The 21,441-nt window shown below is 45.1% G+C and overlaps 1 protein-coding gene across 3 annotated transcripts; it reads left to right on the plus strand.

Moving 5' to 3' along the window:
• The first annotated feature begins 3,637 nt into the window (after nt 1-3,637).
• On the plus strand, nt 3,638-9,969 carry TAC1 (tachykinin precursor 1). 3 transcript variants are annotated; one of them, XM_033073867.1, is made up of 6 exons: nt 3,638-3,698; nt 4,546-4,683; nt 4,774-4,870; nt 5,449-5,472; nt 7,135-7,188; nt 9,347-9,969. In XM_033073867.1, the coding sequence occupies exons 2-6, from the start codon at nt 4,561-4,563 to the stop codon at nt 9,394-9,396; spliced, it is 348 nt and encodes a 115-aa protein (XP_032929758.1). In that variant the 5' UTR covers nt 3,638-3,698; nt 4,546-4,560; the 3' UTR covers nt 9,397-9,969. The 3 variants fall into 3 exon arrangements, with proteins under 3 accessions (XP_032929758.1, XP_032929747.1, XP_032929769.1); XM_033073856.1 differs by having other exon boundaries at nt 3,669-3,774; XM_033073878.1 differs by lacking the exon at nt 7,135-7,188 and having other exon boundaries at nt 3,693-3,774.
• The last annotated feature ends 11,472 nt before the right edge of the window (nt 9,970-21,441 follow it).

A 21,441-nucleotide genomic window follows, 5' to 3' on the forward strand; every position in this document is an offset into this window, starting at 1 on the left:
TAGACAGAAGAATAAGAACTCATTCTTTATAGATGGATAGAGGGGAAAAGAGAGAGAGAGAGAGATGCGTAATTACCACATATGCCTCACATGCATTTATATGTACAAGCATATGCTCTGAAAATGTAAATCTTCATTAAAGGAAAAATTGAAGATGACAAATTCGTAATGTTAGATTTAAAACACAAGAAGGGTGAAAAATTAATTCAATAGTCTGTCCACACTTAAATAGAAAATAGGATGCTATGGTGAGTTCTGCTAATTTTTCCAATGCCACTTGGATGCATTGCAAATAAATAATCTTATGGTGGCAAAATGAATCATTGTGTTACAAAGAGCCCTCATCTGCAATCGAAATCATTCTATTTTCCCCGGAGACACATACCTATGAAAAATTCAGGAGGTCATCAATCACAGTCTCTCTTTCCAATGTTTATAAAGTTGTGTCTTTGGATAAGAACATTTCCAGTCTTCTTGTAACAATCAAAATCAGAGCTGAGGTGTGGTATATGTACAGGGAGGATCACTGTGCTCAGGTAGGCTGCATCTCATCCCTAATTTCTTCTGGGGCTGTCTCTGTTACTTGAATGCCCCTGGTAAAGCGATGAAAAGTGATCTCAATGTACACAGGAATTAGGTTCTAGGTTTAAATATGTAGTCTGCAATTGTATAGCATAAGACCACTGAAGATATCTATCCACAATGATAGATGCATTCATTTCATGTCAAGTGCTCTGAAACTGTGCATACTCAAAAAATCCAAATCTGCATTCTGCACAAAATCTTACATGGGCACATGTAATCTGTTATTCTCCCATCACACATTAGCTGTTTCTTAATGGTATAAGAATCACGGGGTATAGCAGCCAATGTAACTTATCATTTAATGATTAGACTTTTTTACTGGAAACCAAAACATCATCAGAAAATTAAAATAAAACAAGGATCATCACAAGGAGGTATCACATTAAGCCTACTGATAAACCAATTCTCTGAAGTGTGTTTCACAGGCAATTGCTTCTCAAATAGTTTTCCATTAGTGTTGAGATTCAAGCCACAACAAGTGCCTTTAGTCCAGTTCCTAATCCTTATTAAGGAAATGTCTGAATAAGGCCTCTGGAGGCAGCTTTCTGTGTCACTTCACAGGAAACTTATTTGTCATTTGTCAACCCTTATTTGGGTCTTTTGGACCTAATGGTCTCTTGATTCATGACCAAAAATCTTCAGTCTGTTGGAAATCACAAGGTCTAACTGTAACAGAGGTGTGGGGTCTGTGCCCTGAGTAGGGGTAGAGAAGGAATATTCACCACAGACACCTTGTACCTGCCTTTGAGCTCAGATATGCATTCAACAAGGCTGCTCATAGATATAAAGATGCTACTACCATGTCTGAGGAAGAGGTAGCTTTATAGCTTTGAGGGCCTTGTGAACGAATATGTGAAACAAGATTTTGTTTGTAAACAAAGGGCACATCCCTAGGATACACCTAATACGTCCCTAGGATAGGGACTGGGCAGCACAAAGGCAGGAGCTTCAGCTTGCTTCCTAATTTCAATCTTCTATGCCCTTTTCACATGAAAACAATGAACTCAGATAATCTTCCTAGGAATCAGCTTTGCTCATTAACCATGAAATCTGCTCACTTTCTGAAAAGTTCATAGTGCAATGTCTGGCTATGTCAGGTCAAAAAAAGATTAAGCAGCAAATTTATTCTAAAATTGAGAAAGAGAAAAGTGAGCTTGAGCTATTAATCAGTTTTTCACTTCCACCCAAACTATTAGATAAGTCTGAGATAAAGCATTTGAATTCATTAAATTCTCTGAAGACTGGGAAGGACCCTTTTTTAATTTTTCTTCTTTTGGTCTCTCAAAAATGAAGATCACTGTAATTTCATAGGTCAAGTTATGGTTACATCCATTTTGGTAAAATGTTGAATTAGAGAATTAGAACAGATAGGATATTTCAGTACAAACTTGTATTTTCCATGGACTCACAAGTGATAGAAATTGACTTCGTAGGAAGTTGGGAGTTCTCAGGATTTCTGAGAGACATGAGCTTCAGGAACATTTGTTGGATTGGCAAGCCTGGTTTGATATATCTGACCAGTGCCCTTTTGTCACTATAGTTAACAGAAACAAAATAATAAACAAAACTACAAGAAAACTATTTTTCTTCAAGAGACTTCAAAGTTCACACATCAAAGGGAATGCTGCAGTGCTGCAGCATGAAAATCTGACGGTTTGGGTTTCCAGAGTTGATAAACACTGTAGTTTCTGCTAGTTTGTTGATAGAATAAGGAGCATTCTCATCACCCATGCTCGAGGCCTCAACAGAGGTGCCCACTGGAGGTGCTTGTGCTGCATGAAGTCCCTTCTCTAAACCACTATTTCTTGACCACACTTTCAAGCAGCCCATGTTGATCAGAGTGACCCTCAGCTCAGGGCCACAGTCTTTCTTATTTAAGGGTAATCTTATAGACAAAGTGTAGACACCCTCAGAACCTGGAAGAGTCTCCTGGCTGATTGTGTTCTGGGGAGTGCTTTGAGTTTTGAGGAGCATTTCTGGTTAACAGGGAGGCCTGATATTAACCACGTCTTTATTTAAAGAAGTTTCGGAGTCTCCCTTGGATCCACAATTATATGTCAATGCACAATCCTTAGAGAGAAGATTTACCACATCCTGGAGCAGGAAGTGGTACCAAGGAGCTCCTGAGCATCTAATTCGTTATCAAAGAAAGATTGTTAATTCCCTCTAAACTCTATCCAGACTGCCTGTTTTAGGCTTATAACACAGGGGCTGAGGGACCACCAAGGTTAACTGAGAAGCCTCATGCACAGTGGACCTTGGAGAAATAAGATGGGGTAACCGTGAAAGAGATAATAACCTAAACAATTACCTGAGCCGAATGCCAGCAGCAGCGCAAAGCTGTCACAGGGGAAGGACGCCGGCAGGGTTGTGCTGCTGGAGAGACTGGCTCAGTTCTCTTTCCAGTGCAGGCGTTCGCCTTCTACAGCAGCAGCCCAGCGGTGCCAGCTGTTGCCCAGCGGCGGCAGCCCCTCTGCAGGGGCACACACACACCAGACCTGCCCCAAGCCGGCACCCACCCGGCCAGTGCCCTCCTCAGCTTCGTGCATCCCTCACTTTTAGTCCCGGGGGACTGGGGCTACCTGAGCAGCAGCACGGGGGAGACAGACCCGGGAGAGGGAACAGACCCGGGCACGGGACGCTGCCCCTCTGAAGGGCTCCCTTCTCGTTTACCGCTGCCCTCCATTCCGGGGGTGCCGCTCGCAGCGGAGAGCAGCACCCCGTGCCCTGGGGGAGCGGGGCGGGGAGGCAGAGGCATCTGCACCCTTACATCCGCACCCGCATCCCGCATCCCGCATCCACACCCACACCCACACCCCGCGTCCGCACCCTCGCCCGCCGCCGGGACGCGCCTTGGCCGCGGACGGTGCGGGGCGGCCCCGAGGGCACGGAGCTGCAGCGAAAGCAGCGGGGGAAGCGGAGGGAGCCGGGGGAGCGGGGGGAGCCGCCCGGCCGGCCCGCACTGCCTGGCCCCGGGCACAGCCCAGAGCCGCCGCCGGAGCGGGGGGCGGGCGCTGCTCGCCGGGGCGGGGGCTGTCGCGGGGCTGGGACGATAAAACCGGGGGTAATTGCACTTAGGCAAATGAGGCTGCCTCTGCCCTCCCCGTCTCCAGGTATATAAAGTGGGGAGCGCTCCCGCAGCCGGTCAATGCGCTCGGAGAGCAGCGCCCGCCCTCCCCGCTGCAGACGGTGCGTGCGCTGCGGGAGCCCGGCCGTGCCCGTGTGCGAGGGGTCCGCTTGTCCCGTGCTTGTGAGGGGGTGTGCGTGTGTACATTCTCGTCCCGGTCTGTCTGTGTGTGCCTCTCTGGGGGTGGGTGCTTCTGTGTCCGTAAGTGCGTGCCTCTGGATGTGCAGCATGTTTTCGTGCCTGTCCTTACGTGTCTGTCTGGATGTACAAAGGGATGAGGGTGCACCTCTGGACACGTGTGTCTCTGTGTTTGTGTGTGTGGACAACTACAGTGGGTGTGAGCATTTAAGGTATGTAGCTCTTTGTATGGGTTCGTAAGTGGATGCATATGTACCTGGATGTGTGTACGAGGGGGATGTATCCGGCTGCGCGTGTATCTTTGGGAAGGTGTGAATCCTAGATGTGCCTGGACGTGTGAGGGTGTATTTATGTCCTCACCGTGAGTGTGTGAAGGGGCACCGCTGGCTGTGTGTGTGCGACCTGTGTGCCCCTCTGTGTGTGTGGGTGTGTGTCTATCCATTCGGGGTGTGTGTCTATCCATTCGGGGTGCCGGTGTAACTCGCTGTACGGGCGAGGCAGTGTGTCCCCAGCAGTGCCCACGGCCGTGCCGGGGTGTGCGGGGGGCCGTGCCGGGGTGTGCGGGGGGCCGTGCCGGGGTGTGCGGGGGGCCGTGCCGGGGTGTGCGGGGGGCCGTGCCGGGGTGTGCGGGGGGCCGTGCCGGGGTGTGCGGAGCCGTGCCGGGGTCCCACAGCGCTCCCACCTGTGCCCCGCAGGACGTCGAGGCGGCGATGAGGCTCCCGCTGGCTTTCGCCGTGCTCCTCCTGGTCTCGTCGCAGGCGTTGGCCGAGGAGATGGGAACCACCGACGACCTCAGCTACTGGTCCGACTGGTCGGACAGTGAGCAGGCCAAGGTGAGCCCCGGCGGGGTGGGGAGCCAGGGCTCTGTGCGGGCGGGACTGAGCGGGGGGTCCGCACTGAGCGCCGCCGCTGTCGCCCCGCAGGAGGAGCTGCCGCTGCCCCTGGAGCATTTCCTGCAGAGGATGGCCCGGAGACCCCGGCCCCAGCAGTTCTTCGGCCTCATGGGCAAGCGGGATGCCGGTGAGTGGGGCGGGGGGCTGTCCTCTTCTCCCAGTGCCTGCCCAAACCTTACACGGTTATCGTTCGGGATCGGGATCTCTTCGTGGGCTGCCGTGAGGGTACTTTGGGTTTAGGCTTTTTTGTTCGGTTGTTTCTTTTAAGTTTTGTGTGAGAAACTCGCTGATTGGGAAAGAGAGGGCTTTAAAATCTTAAGTGTGTACCTGTTACAGTATATAAATCCCAGTAAATGATAGCAAGATAATTCATAGGTCAGTATACATGCCACCAAATCATCAAAGTGTGGAAATGGGTTCAGTATACAATTATTGTCACGTTTTCTACATGTTTACTGAACCAATAATTGATCTAAAAAATTGGAGCTGAACTAATCTAAATTGTGTGGGTTAAGCTGAAACAAGTTTTTTAGTCTCTTCAAAGAGAAATGCAGTGGTAAACCATCACCCTAATTTCTTTAAGTGGAATATGTGTAGGTTCGTTCTTCTATTTGATTTTTTTAAAGCACTGCAGTAGCATCATATGTATAAGCCAATTCTTTTCTAACAACTCTTTGTCCTTTTTCTCTTTCCTCTTCGAATCAGGATATGGCCAGATCTCTCACAAAAGTAAGTTTAAAAATACAAATATTTTAACTAATCATTAGAAGATTTTCTAATAGAGAATAGTGTATTTGACAGGATTATTTAGAAGGTGACTGATTTCAGCTAGGGACTGGCAGCACCACTGGTGGATAAATGATCTGTTAGAGAATTGAAAACTCCCCTTCAGTGCCACTGTGAGCCTGTATCTCATCTGAGCTGCTGCAAGCTTTGAGATTTCAATCCATATTAATGTGCGGATGTTGCAGCTCTCTCTTATTTCCCAAGGGGAGGATTTTGTAAGCCTTTCTCGTTGGCAAGGCAGGCTTACTGCCAGACTCTGAGAGGAGCAATTAAGATGGCAAAATCTGGAAAATTAGAATAATGAATTCCCAAGTCCCCAAGAATGCTTTCATGGGAGTGCCTGTGTCCTCATATCAGAGATGCTGTGTCTGTGCTCTCAGCATTGTCTGAGAATCAGACTCCTGCTCACAGAAAGGGCTGATTGATGATGTGCTGCCATATGAAGAGCCATATCTTGTCCCATTAATAAGTGTGCCTTGCTCTGCTTCTGTGTAACACCAAGCAGGAGATGATATCAACACTGGGGTGTTACCTTGCTCTGCACAGTGGTAGTTTTATTTTCTGAAATTTGCTCAAGACGTTTAAAGAGAAACTGGAAAATTTTTATTAAGTAAACATGATCTTATATATCACAGGATCTGTGAAACCTCCTCTGTCCATGGAGGCCAGCAAATGTCCCAGTGTTCTACTATACACAAGATGCTTCCTCTAGGGTTATGTCTTGGAAGACCAAATAAAGAATCTGATACAAAGCTCATGCCAAATTAGCTGCTGACTAAAGTAAAAAAATTATAGTTTTCTGAAGCTGCTTCAGCTTGAATTAATACATGTGAGGTCTGAGTATCTTGCTTTGTCTATGAATTCACCAAGCAAAATTCTTTCCAAAGAGATACTTCTATTCTGTCTCAAAAGTCAGTTTAGAAAAAGAAGAACAGTTCATTTTCATTCCTTATCTGAAACTACGGCTACTACTATAACCTGTACTGTATAACCTGTACTGTAGGCCTAAACTTAGAGTAATTTATCCTCTACACTTCCAGTGACTTGAGAATTACTAATGGGACAGGGAGGTAATACCTGAACTTATAAATATTCCAAAAATAGAGCCAGGCTGTCTAGCTCAGACGTGTCCAGACACAGAGTCCCCTTGGCCCCTTCAGCAAGAGCTCGACCTGAACTGTGAGGGAGGATTTTCTTCCATGTTACAGAAATAACAACAGGTGGAAGAGATGCATCACACAGATGCAGGCTATACCAAGACACTGCCTTCTTGTGCATTTGCTCAGATCAGTAGGAATTGTACTGGGAGAGAAATAAGATTTGTACTGTTAGTGGCCATTGTTTTTCCATTATACTTAACCCCAAAACCAAAGGTCTGTCTAAGGTAATGAGAAGATGTCCACCAACTGGCCTGTGCCTTGGTCTATCCTGTTTATTCTGTTTAGTCAGACTGCTGTTCCTTCTCTGGTGTCTGAGAGTGATGTGAACAACTGGTCTGTGATATAAACAGTTTTGGACCCTGTCTTCTTTCCTTGCAAGAACCTGTTATTTTAAAAGCCTGATTAGTTAAAATGTATTAAAACACCCCTAAATATATTTTTTCAGGGCATAAAACAGACTCCTTTGTTGGACTTATGGGCAAAAGATCTTTAAATTCTGGTATGTATTTGACTAAATCTGATACTTGGTGATATACAGCCTCTTCATTCCGTTGCCTCTTTGTTCTCTCACAGCGGATGGAAGAAGCAGTTTTCATGTAATGTAGATACAGAGCTCTCTGAAAAACAATCAGGACTTTCTTTGTTACCCAAGATTTTTCACTTCACTTCAACGCTTGAAATGACCAGGCTGGAAAGCTGCAGGCAAGCTCAGGTAGAATTCCCCAGAGCACTTTCATTACTGCCCTGTCCTTGCATATTCTGCTAATCCCCAAAGTGGTAATAAAAGAAAAAAGCCTAAATTTTACTGACATATCAAGAAAAATTTGGAGGCTGAAAATGCAAGGTTCACTTAACTTGTGATCTAAATCCAGATCCCATCAGGTAAAGGAATATCTTCTCTGGAGATCCTTATTCCTAATACTTGGAGTAGAAGGTGAAAGAACAAAACTTTACCATTAACATCACGTCATTCTGCAGATCAGGCTGTTAAACATTCACAGTCTCTTTCAGCTTTTGACTTCACCTAAGGCATTTTAAACTCTGAATGGATACTGTGAACTTATTTTCCCCATAGCATCTATACAGAGCAGAATTTTCCTGTCCCCTCATACGCAGAACTCCTGTGGGAAACTGGGAGGCTCCCCACAGCTCTACCTTCCTTCCTTGTGCTATAGGGCTGTACTGAGAAAATCCTTCATTGTGAACCATAAAGTAACAGTTGATTCTCCAGGATAAGAATTTTAAAAAAATAAAAAAATATATATGTATTTCATGTCTCTTCAATAGTTCTTACTGTTTTGTTAAATGGATGATAAAAGTTAAATTACTAGCTGACACCTTCATATTATGTGGAGACATGCTGTGATCTATATTCTGCAATTATGGTTGTCAGTAACTTTTATTTTCAATTAAACCCCCATCAAGACTGGTAATATTGCTCTCTGCATTATTTTGCAAATTGCTACATATCAGGAATAATTTTGTACAATTTTCTGCTGTGGCAATAGCTATTAAATGCATAATACCTGTAAATATATCTGCTATCACAAAAGTAAATAGCCTGTAAGTAATAAATTGGGTTTGGTTTCCACTGGGATTACATTTACATTAATGTGAGAATGTAAAATACAGAAGATGTTTTAAGAAAATGCGAAGATTTTATTGCCCTAATTTCAAAATTGCTGGTATAGTCAGGATACTGTTATGTGGTATTTCTAACAAAAGGGAATAATGATGTTTTACTTTGTTGGGCTATGTAACACCTGTCTGAGAGGTAAAACTAGAATTCATAGCTTTTCTGCCTGATTCCTTGAGGGGGAAATGGTAAGATTTTTCTGCTCCACTAGAGAAGATAGGTCCTAAGGGCTGTGTAATCAAAGCAAGATCAGGAATAGTAAGTGTTAGGACTACCTTCATTTCTCCCTTTTGGAAGATATTTAACTGGGCAGGACCACTAGCCCATGCTGTGATTTTCTTCTGCAAAAAGCCCCTGAGCTCCCTGGTAATGGGCAGGAGTCCATGCTGCCCCCTGGGTGTGAGCATGTTGCTGATTTACAGCCTCAGGTGCCAAAGCAGGATAAGGGGACACTGATGTCTCAGTCCTTGGTTTGGGCACAGCCTTGCTCAAAAACGGCTCTCTGGATTTCCCTCTCATTTTAAATAAGCAAGAGGAGAGATCTACCACTACCAAGCATAAAATATGTTAGTTTGGACTATTTTAGCCTGCAGCTTATCAGCACGGTAGTCTGAGTACGTCTGAGGAGCTCGCCTCCTGCCGCAGCCTACAGTAAAATTATCCCTGTGCGCAGGGCTGGTGTGCAGAGAGAGTTTCAAAGAGCTGACTGCACAGGAATATGTCTGTGGAGAAACCCTCTACCACGAATTGACCTGAATGCTTAGATCCCATCAGTTAGATGAATTACTGAGAGGTAAAGGGACTCTGAGTTAATGCTGCTTCAAGCAGCTCAGCAGACAAGAGGAGGAAAACACTGCTCAGAGCTTCAGCCTTCTGGAGGACAGCGCAGTCTGAGAGGTAAAATCAAGTCAAAGCAGCTCAGGGATGGTGCCAGCTGGCTGCAGTCTCTGACACATCTTGGGCCTGTTGGTGTTCGTGCTAGGCTGTACCTTGTTCTTCAATCTGCTTCATTTTTTTGCAGGGTCCTCCGAAGGGAGCGTAGCACAGAATTACGAACGGAGGCGTAAATGAAATATTCCCATGTATTATTTATTAAACTTCATTTGTCCTAATGGCCAATGCAGTGTAATATAAACTAACCACTGTATGAAAAAATTATTTATTTAATAACTGAAGAGGTTTTGGTTGAGTTGTACATTCAATAAAATTATTATTTTTCATATTGTGGCAGTGACACATGTTGTGTAGGTGTGTTGTGGTTCTGAAAGGACCAGCAACGCTGGTGATGTCTCACAACAAAGCACATTGTTTGATATGACCTGTAAAGTTATGTTTACTAAACAAGCAAGTGTTCTTTTGTTCATTGAAAGCGAGTCTATCAGCTTCACAGCTAGTGCAGAACAGAACTGATGTTCAGTCTAGTGCCTCAATTTGTTTTCATGGTTTATAATGTACTGTAATTTCTGTATCAAAAATATATTTGTATCATTGCAGCATGTTTTATGTTCTGTGATTATGTATCAATATATTTTAAAAAGGGGGATGGATAATGTTTGAATGGGAATCCAAGGTCTTCATTTCATAGTCTGGAATTTTATGATAGTAACATTTTAAATAAAACTACTCTGGGGCTTTTGCAACATACTTCCTCTGGTGATAGTGATGGAGTTATTTCCCATGTTGGTCTGGAATGAGATTTGGATCCAAGCAACAGTGGTCTGAGACTGGAAAGAAATATAAAATTGTTTTCTTTTTTGCAGGGAGGCTGTGAGCCTCCTCATGTGTTTGGTGAATGTTTGAGGGCTTTTTTAGTGGAGATAGAGTTCCTGAGATTGCTCCGGGTCACACAAGTTGCCATCCTTTCTAAACCTGATGGAAATCATGGAAAGAGTATGATGTATTCCTCAGCTCCAAAGGGAATAATTTGCTATGGAATTAATCTAATATTGCAGGTTTATTGTTTGAAAGCCAAGCTCTTAATAAATTCTATTCCTCAGATTCACAATAAAAGCACCTGTGGGCATGAATCCATGCAATCTAAAAGAAAAAAAAAGTACCTGTAATTATCTTTTTGATTAAAATATCTGAATACTGTGTATCTGGGATAGTCCTGAAATGCTACATCCATCTTACCGGATGCCAAGGCATCTGGAGCTCTATCTTCTTTCCCCCTGCTACGACCTATACTTCTCTGATGCTATGATGTAAACTTTCATAGCAGATGAATCACCAATAAAAACAGTCAGTGTATAAAAACTAAATTTAAAAATAAATAATACAAAGGGATTCACTGCTTGTTGTTTTCCATTTTGGAAATTAATTAATACACTTCCCTCTTCAAGGTTATCTGAAGCACCATCATAACTACCTCCCTCAGGAGCATGTGGCTGCTGGACCTCACTCCTGCTAGGTTAGAAGCAGCACCTAAGCCTGCCCATACTTAAAACAGATCCCTCTTTCAGCTAGGTAGAAGCCAGATCTAGCAAGGTGCGGTGGGGGCTACATGGTGGGAAAACTGAGGTGACTTGGGGACCACATTGATGTGAGACATGGTGGTTGTACTGGCACTCTGGCAGCTCTTTGTCTTTTCAGGGCTAATTTTCAGACTAATAAACTTCTGTATGATCTCACACTGAGCTCAGTGAGGAGGAAAAGATGACTGCTGGGCTAGCAGCACAGCAAAAGGACTGTGGAAATCATGTTGAATAATGCTCAGTGAAGGGTGGAAAGAAAGAAAACCTTTAAAATGTTGTTACCCTTGCCTGGAGGACCCCAGCACTCACAGAGCTTACAGTCTGTGTGTGATGAATTGTGAGACACAGAGAGGAAAGAAAAAGCCCCAATTCACTCCCTGCAGCCTGCACATCTCAAAAACCTCCCTGCAGAAGCTATTGCAAAGCCCAGAAACATACACGGGCTTTAAGTGTTTGAAAGACAGCACAGGACTAAATAACAGCATCCAGTAAACAGATAGGACTGAGTTTTCTAGAAAAAAAACATAGAGTGGTTTGGGTTGGAAGGCACCTTTAGAGATCATCTAGTCCAACCCCCTGCCATGAACAGGGACACCTTTCACTAGATCAGTTTGCTCAGAGATCCAGCCCCAATGTCACTCAACTCTTCCAGAAATGGGGTACCCACAATTTCTCTGACCAACATGTTGCAGGGGCTCACCACCCTCATTGTAAAGATTTCCTTCCTTAAAACTAATTTAAGACTAATCTCTTTCAATTTAAATATCTGATCATGTTCATGCCCACCCGCTGTAGTTGCTCCAGCTACAGAGTCCATGTTCCTCCTGTACTGGGGAACCCAGAGCTGGATGCAGCACTGCAGGTGGGGACTCATCAAAGCAGAGTAGAAGGACAGGATCCCTCAGCCTGCACTGCTTTGGATGCAGCCCAGGATGTGATTTTCTTTTTGGGCTGCAAGCTGGGTCATGTTGAGTTGCTTATCCACAAAGAGCCCCAAGTCCTTTTCCCCAGGGCTGCTCTCAATCCATTCCCTGCCCAGCCTCTATTTCTTCTTGGGATTGCCCTGACAAAGGTATGGGACCTTATACTTGGCCTTGCTGAACCTCATGGAATTCACATAGCTTCACTCCTCACAGCTGTCAAAGTCCTTCTGGGTGGCATCACCTCAAGCATGTCAGTGGCATTACTGATGTATTTTTTGTGCTGATACAATTTACTCCACAAAGAAAGGCTGAGCCTCTGTCACCAAAATAGTCTTTTACATCTCAGTCTGTTGAGTGGTTTCAACCTGGCATTTGAAACAATTAATTTTAATTTCTGGTGGCAAAATAATGTCAGATTTGTGCTACTTCGGGTTTTGAACAACAAGTTTCAAATTGGCATTGATTTATATATTTGTATAAGCATATATTCCAAGCTACAAAAAAAGCAAACACACCAAATGGCATAGCCTGAAATGTTCCAACTGTCTCTACCAACAAAACATTCAAAATCCCTCTTCACATTTCAGCACTGGCAGGAAAAGAGAACGCTCCTCTCATTTCAGTGCAGGCAGGGATGGCTCAGCCAGGCTGTGCCACATCAGGGCTGTGGGGCTGTGCCTGCCCAGGAGGTCCTGGGCAGATGTGGAGGTGCATGAATTGCACACATTTGCAGGCATCCACAACAATATTTGCCCTCACAGGCATCCTGGGGTCCTGGAGACACAAAGAGAAATTATGTCTTTTGTCTGCCTTCAGTCTAAAGCAGCATAGTCTATGAACTATTGAGCATTTCAAAGGGAGTTTTAAATAATTTCTGTGGTCTTTAATCTCCCTTTTAGGGCTCCACCAGCTTTTAAACATTTTTATATGTTGGATACTATTGCTTGCAGCCCCATTTGTGCCTTAGATGGCTGGGCACTCTCCAGCTCCACTGCAGGCTTTGGAGAGGCTTTCACCAAATCCCTCACTGTCTCCACAACAGCCAGCCACAACTGTGACACAGACTGAGCTCTTTTTGGTGGCAGTAGACTGGCATCCCTCATGTTGCATAAGCTAATCAATAACACTGCAGCAAGGCATCTGGCAGCGAAATGCAAGCAAGATTTAAATAAAGCCATAAAAGTCTTTCTAGGAAGTCAGCACAGAGAGTAAACCCTATGCTGATAATTGTCCCCACTAGGGATGCTATATGCAGTTTGACATCACAGCCCACCTCCAACATGCTTAGCACCTTTTCAGGTTATTTTTTTCCCCAGAAATACATCAATCATCTGCATTGTGACATGTGGCTGCTCTACTGGCAGGCACTGTCTACACACAGGCACTCCCTTCACCCAGACAGGGATGTTGAAGTCAAGTTCTCAGAAGCCTGTCTTGCCCAAGAGTGACACAGAAGGCCAGCAGCTCTATCCATCATCTCCATCTCTCTGCTGTTGCATGGAGACTGGGTGTCCAAGCTGGAGATGCAGCCAAACTCAACCTGGCAAGCCAAAGCCAGAGGCATTGCTCACAAATCCTGCCCATGAAATGGGGAGCTGGGAGAGGGGTCGGGCCCCCCACACCTCACTTCACGTGGGGACCTCAGGCTCTGCAGTGCTTTCCTGATTCTGATGCCGCAAACAAATCCTTGCTCTGTTCATGCCAGGAGACTGGTATTTTTCAGCATGGTCCTAACCAAAAGAAAAGGAAGGTTTTGGAAATGTCTGGGCATGGAGATCTTGCAGGAACCCAGACCCTAGCCATCATGAGCAAAAGCAGAAAAACATCAAGAGGTTTTATGAAAATTATTAAAGCAAGTCTTTAAAAGGCTGTTTATTCAGAGTACACCAGTAACAGCTCTTCCAGAGCTACCAATAGCCATTATTTAAATCAAATTTTGTCCCTTAAACGATGTCTCCTAAATTATGGCTGACTGCTTTGTCATAAGAGATACTGAGCAAGTCCAAGTGCAAACTCCAGTAGCCCAAGCAGCTCCTTTGGCCATCATGTTACACATTGCACTGACAAACATCTCAGAGTGACGGAGAGGAGCACACAGTGGCTCCTTCCCTGGAGCTGGTCTGTGTCAGTATACAGCCTGCAGTGCTGCATGTCCTTATGTTACCTGCAAAAGAACTCACTCCCCTTTATAGAAAATACTTGTTTCTGAAAGAGTAATGATTTTTAAATTTTTGTTTTTGATGTTAACAAGTGAACAAATATTCTTTCAGAGAAGAAAAAAAAGACACTGTGGATTAATCTCTTAATTCTTCTGATACAGACTGAAACATTTGTCAGCTGGAGAGGCTGTGTAAAAATCAATATGATATTTATTAAAAATTATCACTGCTCCATTCCTGATATATATCTGATTTCTACCAGAACAAACCAGCTCAGAAACTCCTTTTTAAAGAGAGGTATACAGAGCATGTGCAAAAAACATTACCTCTTGTTTTCTACATCCATCTCCAAATTAAACAATGTTACCACTTACTGCAGATGGAAGAAATGAAATGTGAACAGACAACAAAACACTTCAACTGTCATGGTGCTTCATGCTCTCCCAGAAGCCTGGAGGGAGGAAGCCCAGCAAGGTGAAATGGCTTGGCCAGAAGTAACAACACTGGCTGAGCTAGAAATGCAATGCACATCATGCACCTAACCAGCCACTTCAGTGCAAAGAAACTTCACAAATTTTAAAGAATAATGCTAAATGCCAAGAAAATATTTGCAGGGGGGAAAAGTACAGTAAATTCACGAATACAAGCCGCACTGAGTATAAGCCGCATCTCTGGGTGTTGGCAAACATTTCGGTTTTTGTCCATAGATAAGCCGCACCCGAATATAAGCCGCTCTGTCGTTCGCAGCGAGGACCTGCGTGCAATTAGTAACAGAACTGCGGGAGGGCGGGGTTTACTGGCTGAGCTAAGGCTGTGCAGGCTCGGCCCGCTAGGGGCCGCTGACGGGGCCAGGTGGCCCAGCCCGGTGCTGCAGCTCGGGGCCGGCCGCCGCTGCCACTGGGCTCGGTCACCCCGGGTCGGCACTGCCCTGCGGTAGCAGGCAGGGACGGAGCTTCCCCCGCTCCTACGGCAGCGGCGGCGGGCAGGGACGGAGTTTCCCCGCTCCTGCCGCGGCGGCGGCGGGCGGGGACAAAGCACCCCGTCGGCTCCCCGAGCCGCAGCAATGGCGGCGCGCGCTTCCCCCCCCTCCCCGGGCCGCAGCAACGGCAGCGCGCGCTTCCCCCCCACTCCCTGGGCCACAGCAATGGCTGCGCGGGACTCCTGTCGGCTCCCCGGGCCGCAGCAATGGCTGCGCGGGGCTCCTGTCGGCTCCCCGAGCCGCAGCAATGGCGGCGCGGGCTTCCCCCCCCCCTCCCCGGGTCGCAGCAATGGCGGCGCGGGCTTCCCCCCCCCTCCCTGGGCCGTGGTAGGGGCGGCCCGGGTCCCCCCTCTCCTCCCCGGGCCGCGGCAATGGCGGCGCCGCGCCCCCTCCCGTCTCTCCCCTGGGCTGTGGCAGAGGAGGAAAGAGAGCTCTCCCGCCTCTCTCCCCGCCCCCCGAGCTGCCTGCAGGGAGCCAGGCTCCACCCGCGGTGCAACAGAGTAGTGATTTGTAACAATCGCAAAATGCCGACTTTGCAGCTGCTCGGCTCAGCACTCTGGCAGGCACTTCTGAGGTTGTATTAGCCGCTCCTGATTATTAGCCGCATTTCCGGTTTAGGAGCAAAATCTTAGTCAAATTGGTGCGGCTTGTATTCGTGAAATTACTGTACCTTTTTCTGTTTTGTTTTTTTTTTCCTGTCAAAACAATTTCCTACATTTTTATTTCAGCAGCATAGCTGAAATACATCTGCAAGGATACACCTGCACCAACATATCACAGAGGCATTTAGATTTAAAAAGACCCTTAAGATCATCGAGTCAAACAAATGTAACAATGGAGACACCACCTGAAGGCAAGAGAGACTGGAGCTGTGTGAAGCAGGTAAAGAGCTGCATAAATTCATGCCTTATATTCTCAGCCAGAACTGGAGTGTCTCAACTCCAATACATGCTAATACACCTTCAGCATTTTATTTTCATGAACTGGTTAGCATTGAAAACATATAGCTGAGTAACAGAACACCTTTAATTACAGGTATTCAATTTTTGGCACATAGAAATGCTTTCATTTCCACTGTTACAACACTCAGACAATAGCCACGTTGTGTTTCTGTGTACCAAAGCGTTAAAATTCAAGCAACATGCTCTGGAAGCAAACCTTGCTTGGAGAAGACACACAAAAATTAGTGAAGGAATATATACATGTGGTGGAGTTATTCTAAGACTGCATTAAAAAAACGATATAATTCAGTGAATTTTAAAACAGTGAATTCCATAATACCCAGAAGACATCATAGCTGTTTTGTGAGACTTGAACATTTGCAGTTCGGATTCCCATGGTGCTAACTCAGCCTGAGCAAAGCCTGCACTGTGTGGGTGTGAGTGAGACCCACCCAGAGTGCCACAAACCTCCCCAAAACTGTACACAGGCACAAGACAGCACTTCAGAACAGTTTATTGAAATCCAGAATAATCAATTCTGATGTCTGCAGATGGAAACCTGTTTATCCACAGCACATCTTCCCCACACTTCCTTACCAGCCCAATTCTAGCTTGAGGAAACAATCAAACCTTCCTGTCCTGCCCTCCCAGGCTGCCAAAGGAGTTCCAATTAGTGTCAATTGGGATAATAGCTCTATTTGCATTTTTAAGCTATTATTAGCAAGTTGTCAGTCAGTTAGTAATTTGTATCACTTTGGTATAATGAGTATTTAAATATTTAAAAAGAGAACATTCCTTTCTACCACCCCCTTCCTTTTTGTGCTCTAATAATAATGGTTTTAATCAAAAGTAATTTGTATTAATATACATTTTGCCCCAGGTGTTATAGTCAGTCTTCAAGAGCAGTGGTGAGAGATGTTAAATAATAGAGTTTATTAATATAGATAATTACTCCTGTCCTTGATAGTAGCAAAAATGTAGGCAGCTTTTGCAACCAGAATAATCTGACTCTCCTCTTGGCTTCTGCAATATGATTATGGTCTAGGAATTGAGGTCAGTTCAAACAATTTTAAGTACAGTAATTTCACGACCATAAGGCACACCAGACTATAAGGCGCACGCCCCGGGAGTCGGCAAATTTCACAACTCTGTAGATCATATAAGGCGCACCGGACTACAAGGCGCACTTTTTGTTTGCCATGAAGATCGGTGCTGTGTGCCAACAAAGTAACGAATTAGTAACGGAATCCCGCAATCGTGGAGTTTACTGGCAGGTGCTCAATTTGCAAATATTTTTCACAGATTGGTGTAGCCTTTAAACGCAGCCCCAAGCGTCCTCCCCGTGTGCAGGACCCGGCGTTCCCGTCCGCCCCCGGCTGGCGAGGCGGGGCTCAGGGTGGCTGCGGCTCGGGGTGGCCACGGCTCACACCTCGGAGTTGCTGCAGTTCAGGGCGGCTGGGGACCATTCACGGCTCGGGGCGGCATGGTGCTGCCCACTCCCTCTCTCCCTGTGCGACTGCTGCTGGTCGGTGCCTGGCTGGTGTCACACAGCCTGTGCTGTGGGGGCTGGCTGGGGGTTGGCCGCTCCGTCTCTCTCCGTGCGGCTGCTGCTGGCCTAAGGCCGGCTGGCGCTGCCCAGCCTGTGCAGCAGGGGCTGGCCGGTGCCTGGCCGGTGCCACCCAGCCTGCGCTGTGGGGGCTAGCAGGGAGCTGGTCGGTGATGCCCCGCCTCGCAACTCGGCGCTCCCGCGGCACCGCCCCCCCATTGCAGCTCGCACTTCTGGGTCGGCAAATGTCGCAACTTTGTACATCATATAAGGCACACTGGACTATAAGGCGCACTTCCGGGTTCGGGGCAAAATTTTAGTCAAAAGGGTATGCCTTATAGTCGCGAAATTACTGTACCTAGTATTACAATTTTCTAAAGGACTATTATTTTGGATTCAATTACTTTATCTTCTCATTAATGAAAATTCGCCAATTAAGCACTCTGTTCCACAAAAAAAAAAAATAAATTAAAAATTAAAAAAAATAAAATAAAAAAAAGGAAAGCAGAAGATCTCTTTCACAGCATGCCTGGAGCAGGCAAAAGGCTGTGTGTTTGCACCACCAGTGGTCACTGGGGGATGCTTTCTCCTGACAGGGCTCAAGTCTAGATGCTCAGGTGTACACAATGCATTTGTATTTTTTAAATAATACTTTTTGAGAAAACAAATACCTAAGCCTTTCTGATGTGCACCTGTAAAACTTCCTAGTAGCTTTGAGAGGTGGGTCCCTGAAGTTCAGCTGGGCTGAGGGCAAGGCTCACACCTGGGTCAGAGTAACCCAAAGCATAAATACAGGCCAGTGAAGGATGGGTTGAGAGTAGCCCCGAAGAAAGGGAAGGACTTGGGATGCGGGTGGATAAGCAAGAGCTGGCAGTGTGTGCTCAGAGCCCAGGAAGGTGATGGTTTCCAGGGCTGCACCACAAGATGTATGGGCAAAAGATCAGTGGAGGGGATTCTGCCCCTCTGCTCCACTCTGGTGAAACCACACCTGGACTGCTGCATCCAGCTCTGGGTCTCCCAGCATAGGAAGGACCTGGAGTAGTTGGAGAAAGTCTAGAGGATGTCATGAAGATGATCAGGGGTGGGAGTAGCTCTCCATGAAGACAGGCAGGGTTGGGGCTGTTCAGCCTGGAAAAGGGAAGATCTTACAGCACCTTACAGTACCCAAAAGGAACCTACAAGAAAGCTGGAGAGGGATGTTTTAGTGACTGAACAAGGGGAATGGCTTTTAACTGAAGGACAGTAGATTTAGATTAGATATAAGGAAGAAATTCTTTACTGTGAGGATGTGAGACACTGGAACAGGTTTTCCAGAGAAGTTGTGGGAGTCCCATCTCTGGAAGTGTTCAAGGTCAGGTTGGATGGGACTTTGAGCAACCTGGTCTAGTGAAAGGTATCCCTGCCAATGGAAGGGAGGTTGGAACTAGATGATCTCTAAAGTCCTTTTGAACTCAAACTTTTCTATGATTCTATCTAATGTTGTCTTTGCATAACTATCTGAAATCCTGTGATCTAATCATGAAGGAAAAAGGAAAAGCTAAAAACCCTAACAACTTCAGAGGTAAAATTAACATTGCTTATTTCCTAGTCTGGTATTGTCTTCCATCTTCCCTAGAACTGACATTTTATACCTATTCCAACTCACATTACTGATTTTTAATATAACTAGTTTTGACTAGTTATATGTCTAAGGTGAATATTGAATGCCTTCAATACTAATATAATTCATCTCTCAGCTGCTGCCTTACCTGCAGCAGCAGCATGAAAAGCTCTGCACAACATCTTTTGAGCAAGATCTATTTGAAAGTATTTTATTTTATGCTTGGCTTTATCCTTATTCTAATCAAGTACTTATTAAATTGCACGAGGCTCACGCACAAATCCCAGTGACAATCGTTTGTGAAGGAAGATATTAAAAAAAAGAGAGCAGGATGAAGAGCATCTTCCCCAGGGATGAGGAGCTCATGTGCACGGACGCGCTGGCTAGCGGCTGCCATCTGCCGGCTAGGAAAAGAAATTTTTTTAAAAATTAGGAAATCATTCCGGAAGGAACTTCCCGATCCGAATTCAAATTTTGACAGATTCTTTGCCTGGCTGCCCGTTGGCTTCTCGGAACACAGAACAAGGGGCGGAATCAGCCCCGAGTCACTTGCACGGGAAAAACACAAAGTTGGGTGACTCCAGGGTATTCAACATCTGTTGTACTCACAGGATGATTGAAGGGTCCAAACCTGGGCATAGTGCTGGGAAAAAAAAGGTTGCCCAGCTAGTTTTCTCTTGTTGGAAGAGTTTCCAGGCAACAAAAAGATGGGAAGTGGCACTACAGAGAGGGGTGGGTGAAATACCTCAACAGGTCTTAGAAAGCAGCTGTTAATGTACCACCTCCTTCACCACTACTCCCACCAACCTGCAGAGAAGCACAGCAGCAAAGACCACCTCCCTGCTTCATTCTTCCTTGACTTTTTTCTGGGAACAAGCTTTGTAAATAAAAACTAATATTACTCTTTTAAATGAAAATAAATTGAAATTATTAAATTAAAGTTAAATTCTCTGTATTACCTGCATCCAGAGACACACACAAAACTAAGACTTTCCTAACTGCAGCCTTTCTGTCAACCACAATGTCTACGTAAATACATAAATAAAAAGCAATAGGGCCCTAAGTTCCAAAAGGAGGAACTGTGACAGCCATGGTCCAGGTGATGCATGTGTTTTGTCTATCCCATGGAGAAGCACTGAGGAACACACAGTGTAACTTGTTACAGAAATAAGCAGCCTCTCCCACAGTTCAGCTGCTCTCTCCTTTGGAGACACTGTTGGATAGCCAGCTCAAACACAGGCTTACCTTGTGCCAAATCCTCCTTCCACAACTTCTGTTAATGGGAACCAAAAATTAGGTCTCTATCAGGGAAAAATAAAAAGAAGAAAAAAGAAAAAAAAACCAAAAAAACCCCCAAAAAACCAAAAAAACCCCAAAAAAACCTCTACCCCTCCAAAGACTAAAATAGGTTGCTTTTACATTTTACTGTGATTTTATACAGAGTTTCAAAAATTTTATGTAATTTCAAACCATCCCACATAAAACTCTGACCAATGGACTAAGGGCTGCTAAAGTCCTGCCAAGTGTTCTCTGGATCTTACATGTTGGTTTGTACTGGGGAGCTTCTCTAGAGAGCCACTGTCAGGGAGGCTCCACACAAGCAACCAACAGGAGGTTAAAACAGCATGTAGGCTTTATTTAAAAGGTGAAGGGCAGAGGTAGCACTGGGCAACCTTAAGTACCTGGTATGTCTCATACCCTGCAGTGCTCTCTTCGGAACTGTTAATTTCTCATTCCTCAAAGGGAGGAAAGACTGTTGCGAAATAAAATTTAATAACTTGATAGATTTAAATTAAAACAAAACCGAACAAATCCAACCCAAATAAATTTTAAAAACCCTACATTTTTTAGCCACTTTGCAAGAACCCTACAGGTTCTCCCTCAGCCCTCATCAGTTCTTCAAGCCAAGCAAATACTCATCTCTGCCTTCCCATGTAACCACAGACTTCAATTGCCCATCCCCACCTGACACAATACTCAAACCAATACACTCAAGCTGTCAGAACCATCCAGGTTAATTTTATCCAAAAGAATGAGAAAAAGAGGCCACCACATTAGGAAGAAAACTAGACAAGAGCGCATTGCACCCTGGATCTGCATACTGTTCCCTCCTGTGAAAAATTACATGCATTGCTGCAGCTGGCAAATGATCCAGAGTGGCTGGATGTTTTTGTTTCAAATTTTCTTTTCTGTTTTGTCTTTTTTTTGCCTCAATTTTTATTTTAAAGGAGAAAAAAGAAAAGAGAAAACATAGCATCACAGAAATCAAAAAGGCTGTAGAATTCCATACATAGAAAAGGAATGAACAGGTTTTATACTCACAAGACCTTTGACAAGGCAGCAAGCACTGTATTCTTCCTGCGCATATTAGTAAAAAGTTAAAATAACTAAATCATCAATCCAGAATGTTTCCCTGATACATAAAACTCCAATGTTCTAGGAGTTTTTTTTAAAATTAACTGGATTTCCTTGAATGCTGCAATGTTGCAGCAGA

This window comes from Catharus ustulatus, chromosome 1 (assembly GCF_009819885.2).
Source record: "Catharus ustulatus isolate bCatUst1 chromosome 1, bCatUst1.pri.v2, whole genome shotgun sequence".
NCBI lineage: Eukaryota > Metazoa > Chordata > Aves > Passeriformes > Turdidae > Catharus > Catharus ustulatus.

What these genes read in the sequence shown, in the direction of transcription:
- TAC1 (XM_033073867.1), top strand. Translation starts at nt 4,561, where the DNA reads ATGAGGCTCCCGCTGGCTTTCGCCGTGCTCCTCCTGGTCTCGTCGCAG. An exon ending in CGGACAGTGAGCAGGCCAAG is followed by an intron (nt 4,684 to 4,773) that starts GTGAGCCCCGGC and finishes GTCGCCCCGCAG; the next exon opens with GAGGAGCTGCCGCTGCCCCT. An exon ending in CATGGGCAAGCGGGATGCCG is followed by an intron (nt 4,871 to 5,448) that starts GTGAGTGGGGCG and finishes TCTTCGAATCAG; the next exon opens with GATATGGCCAGATCTCTCAC.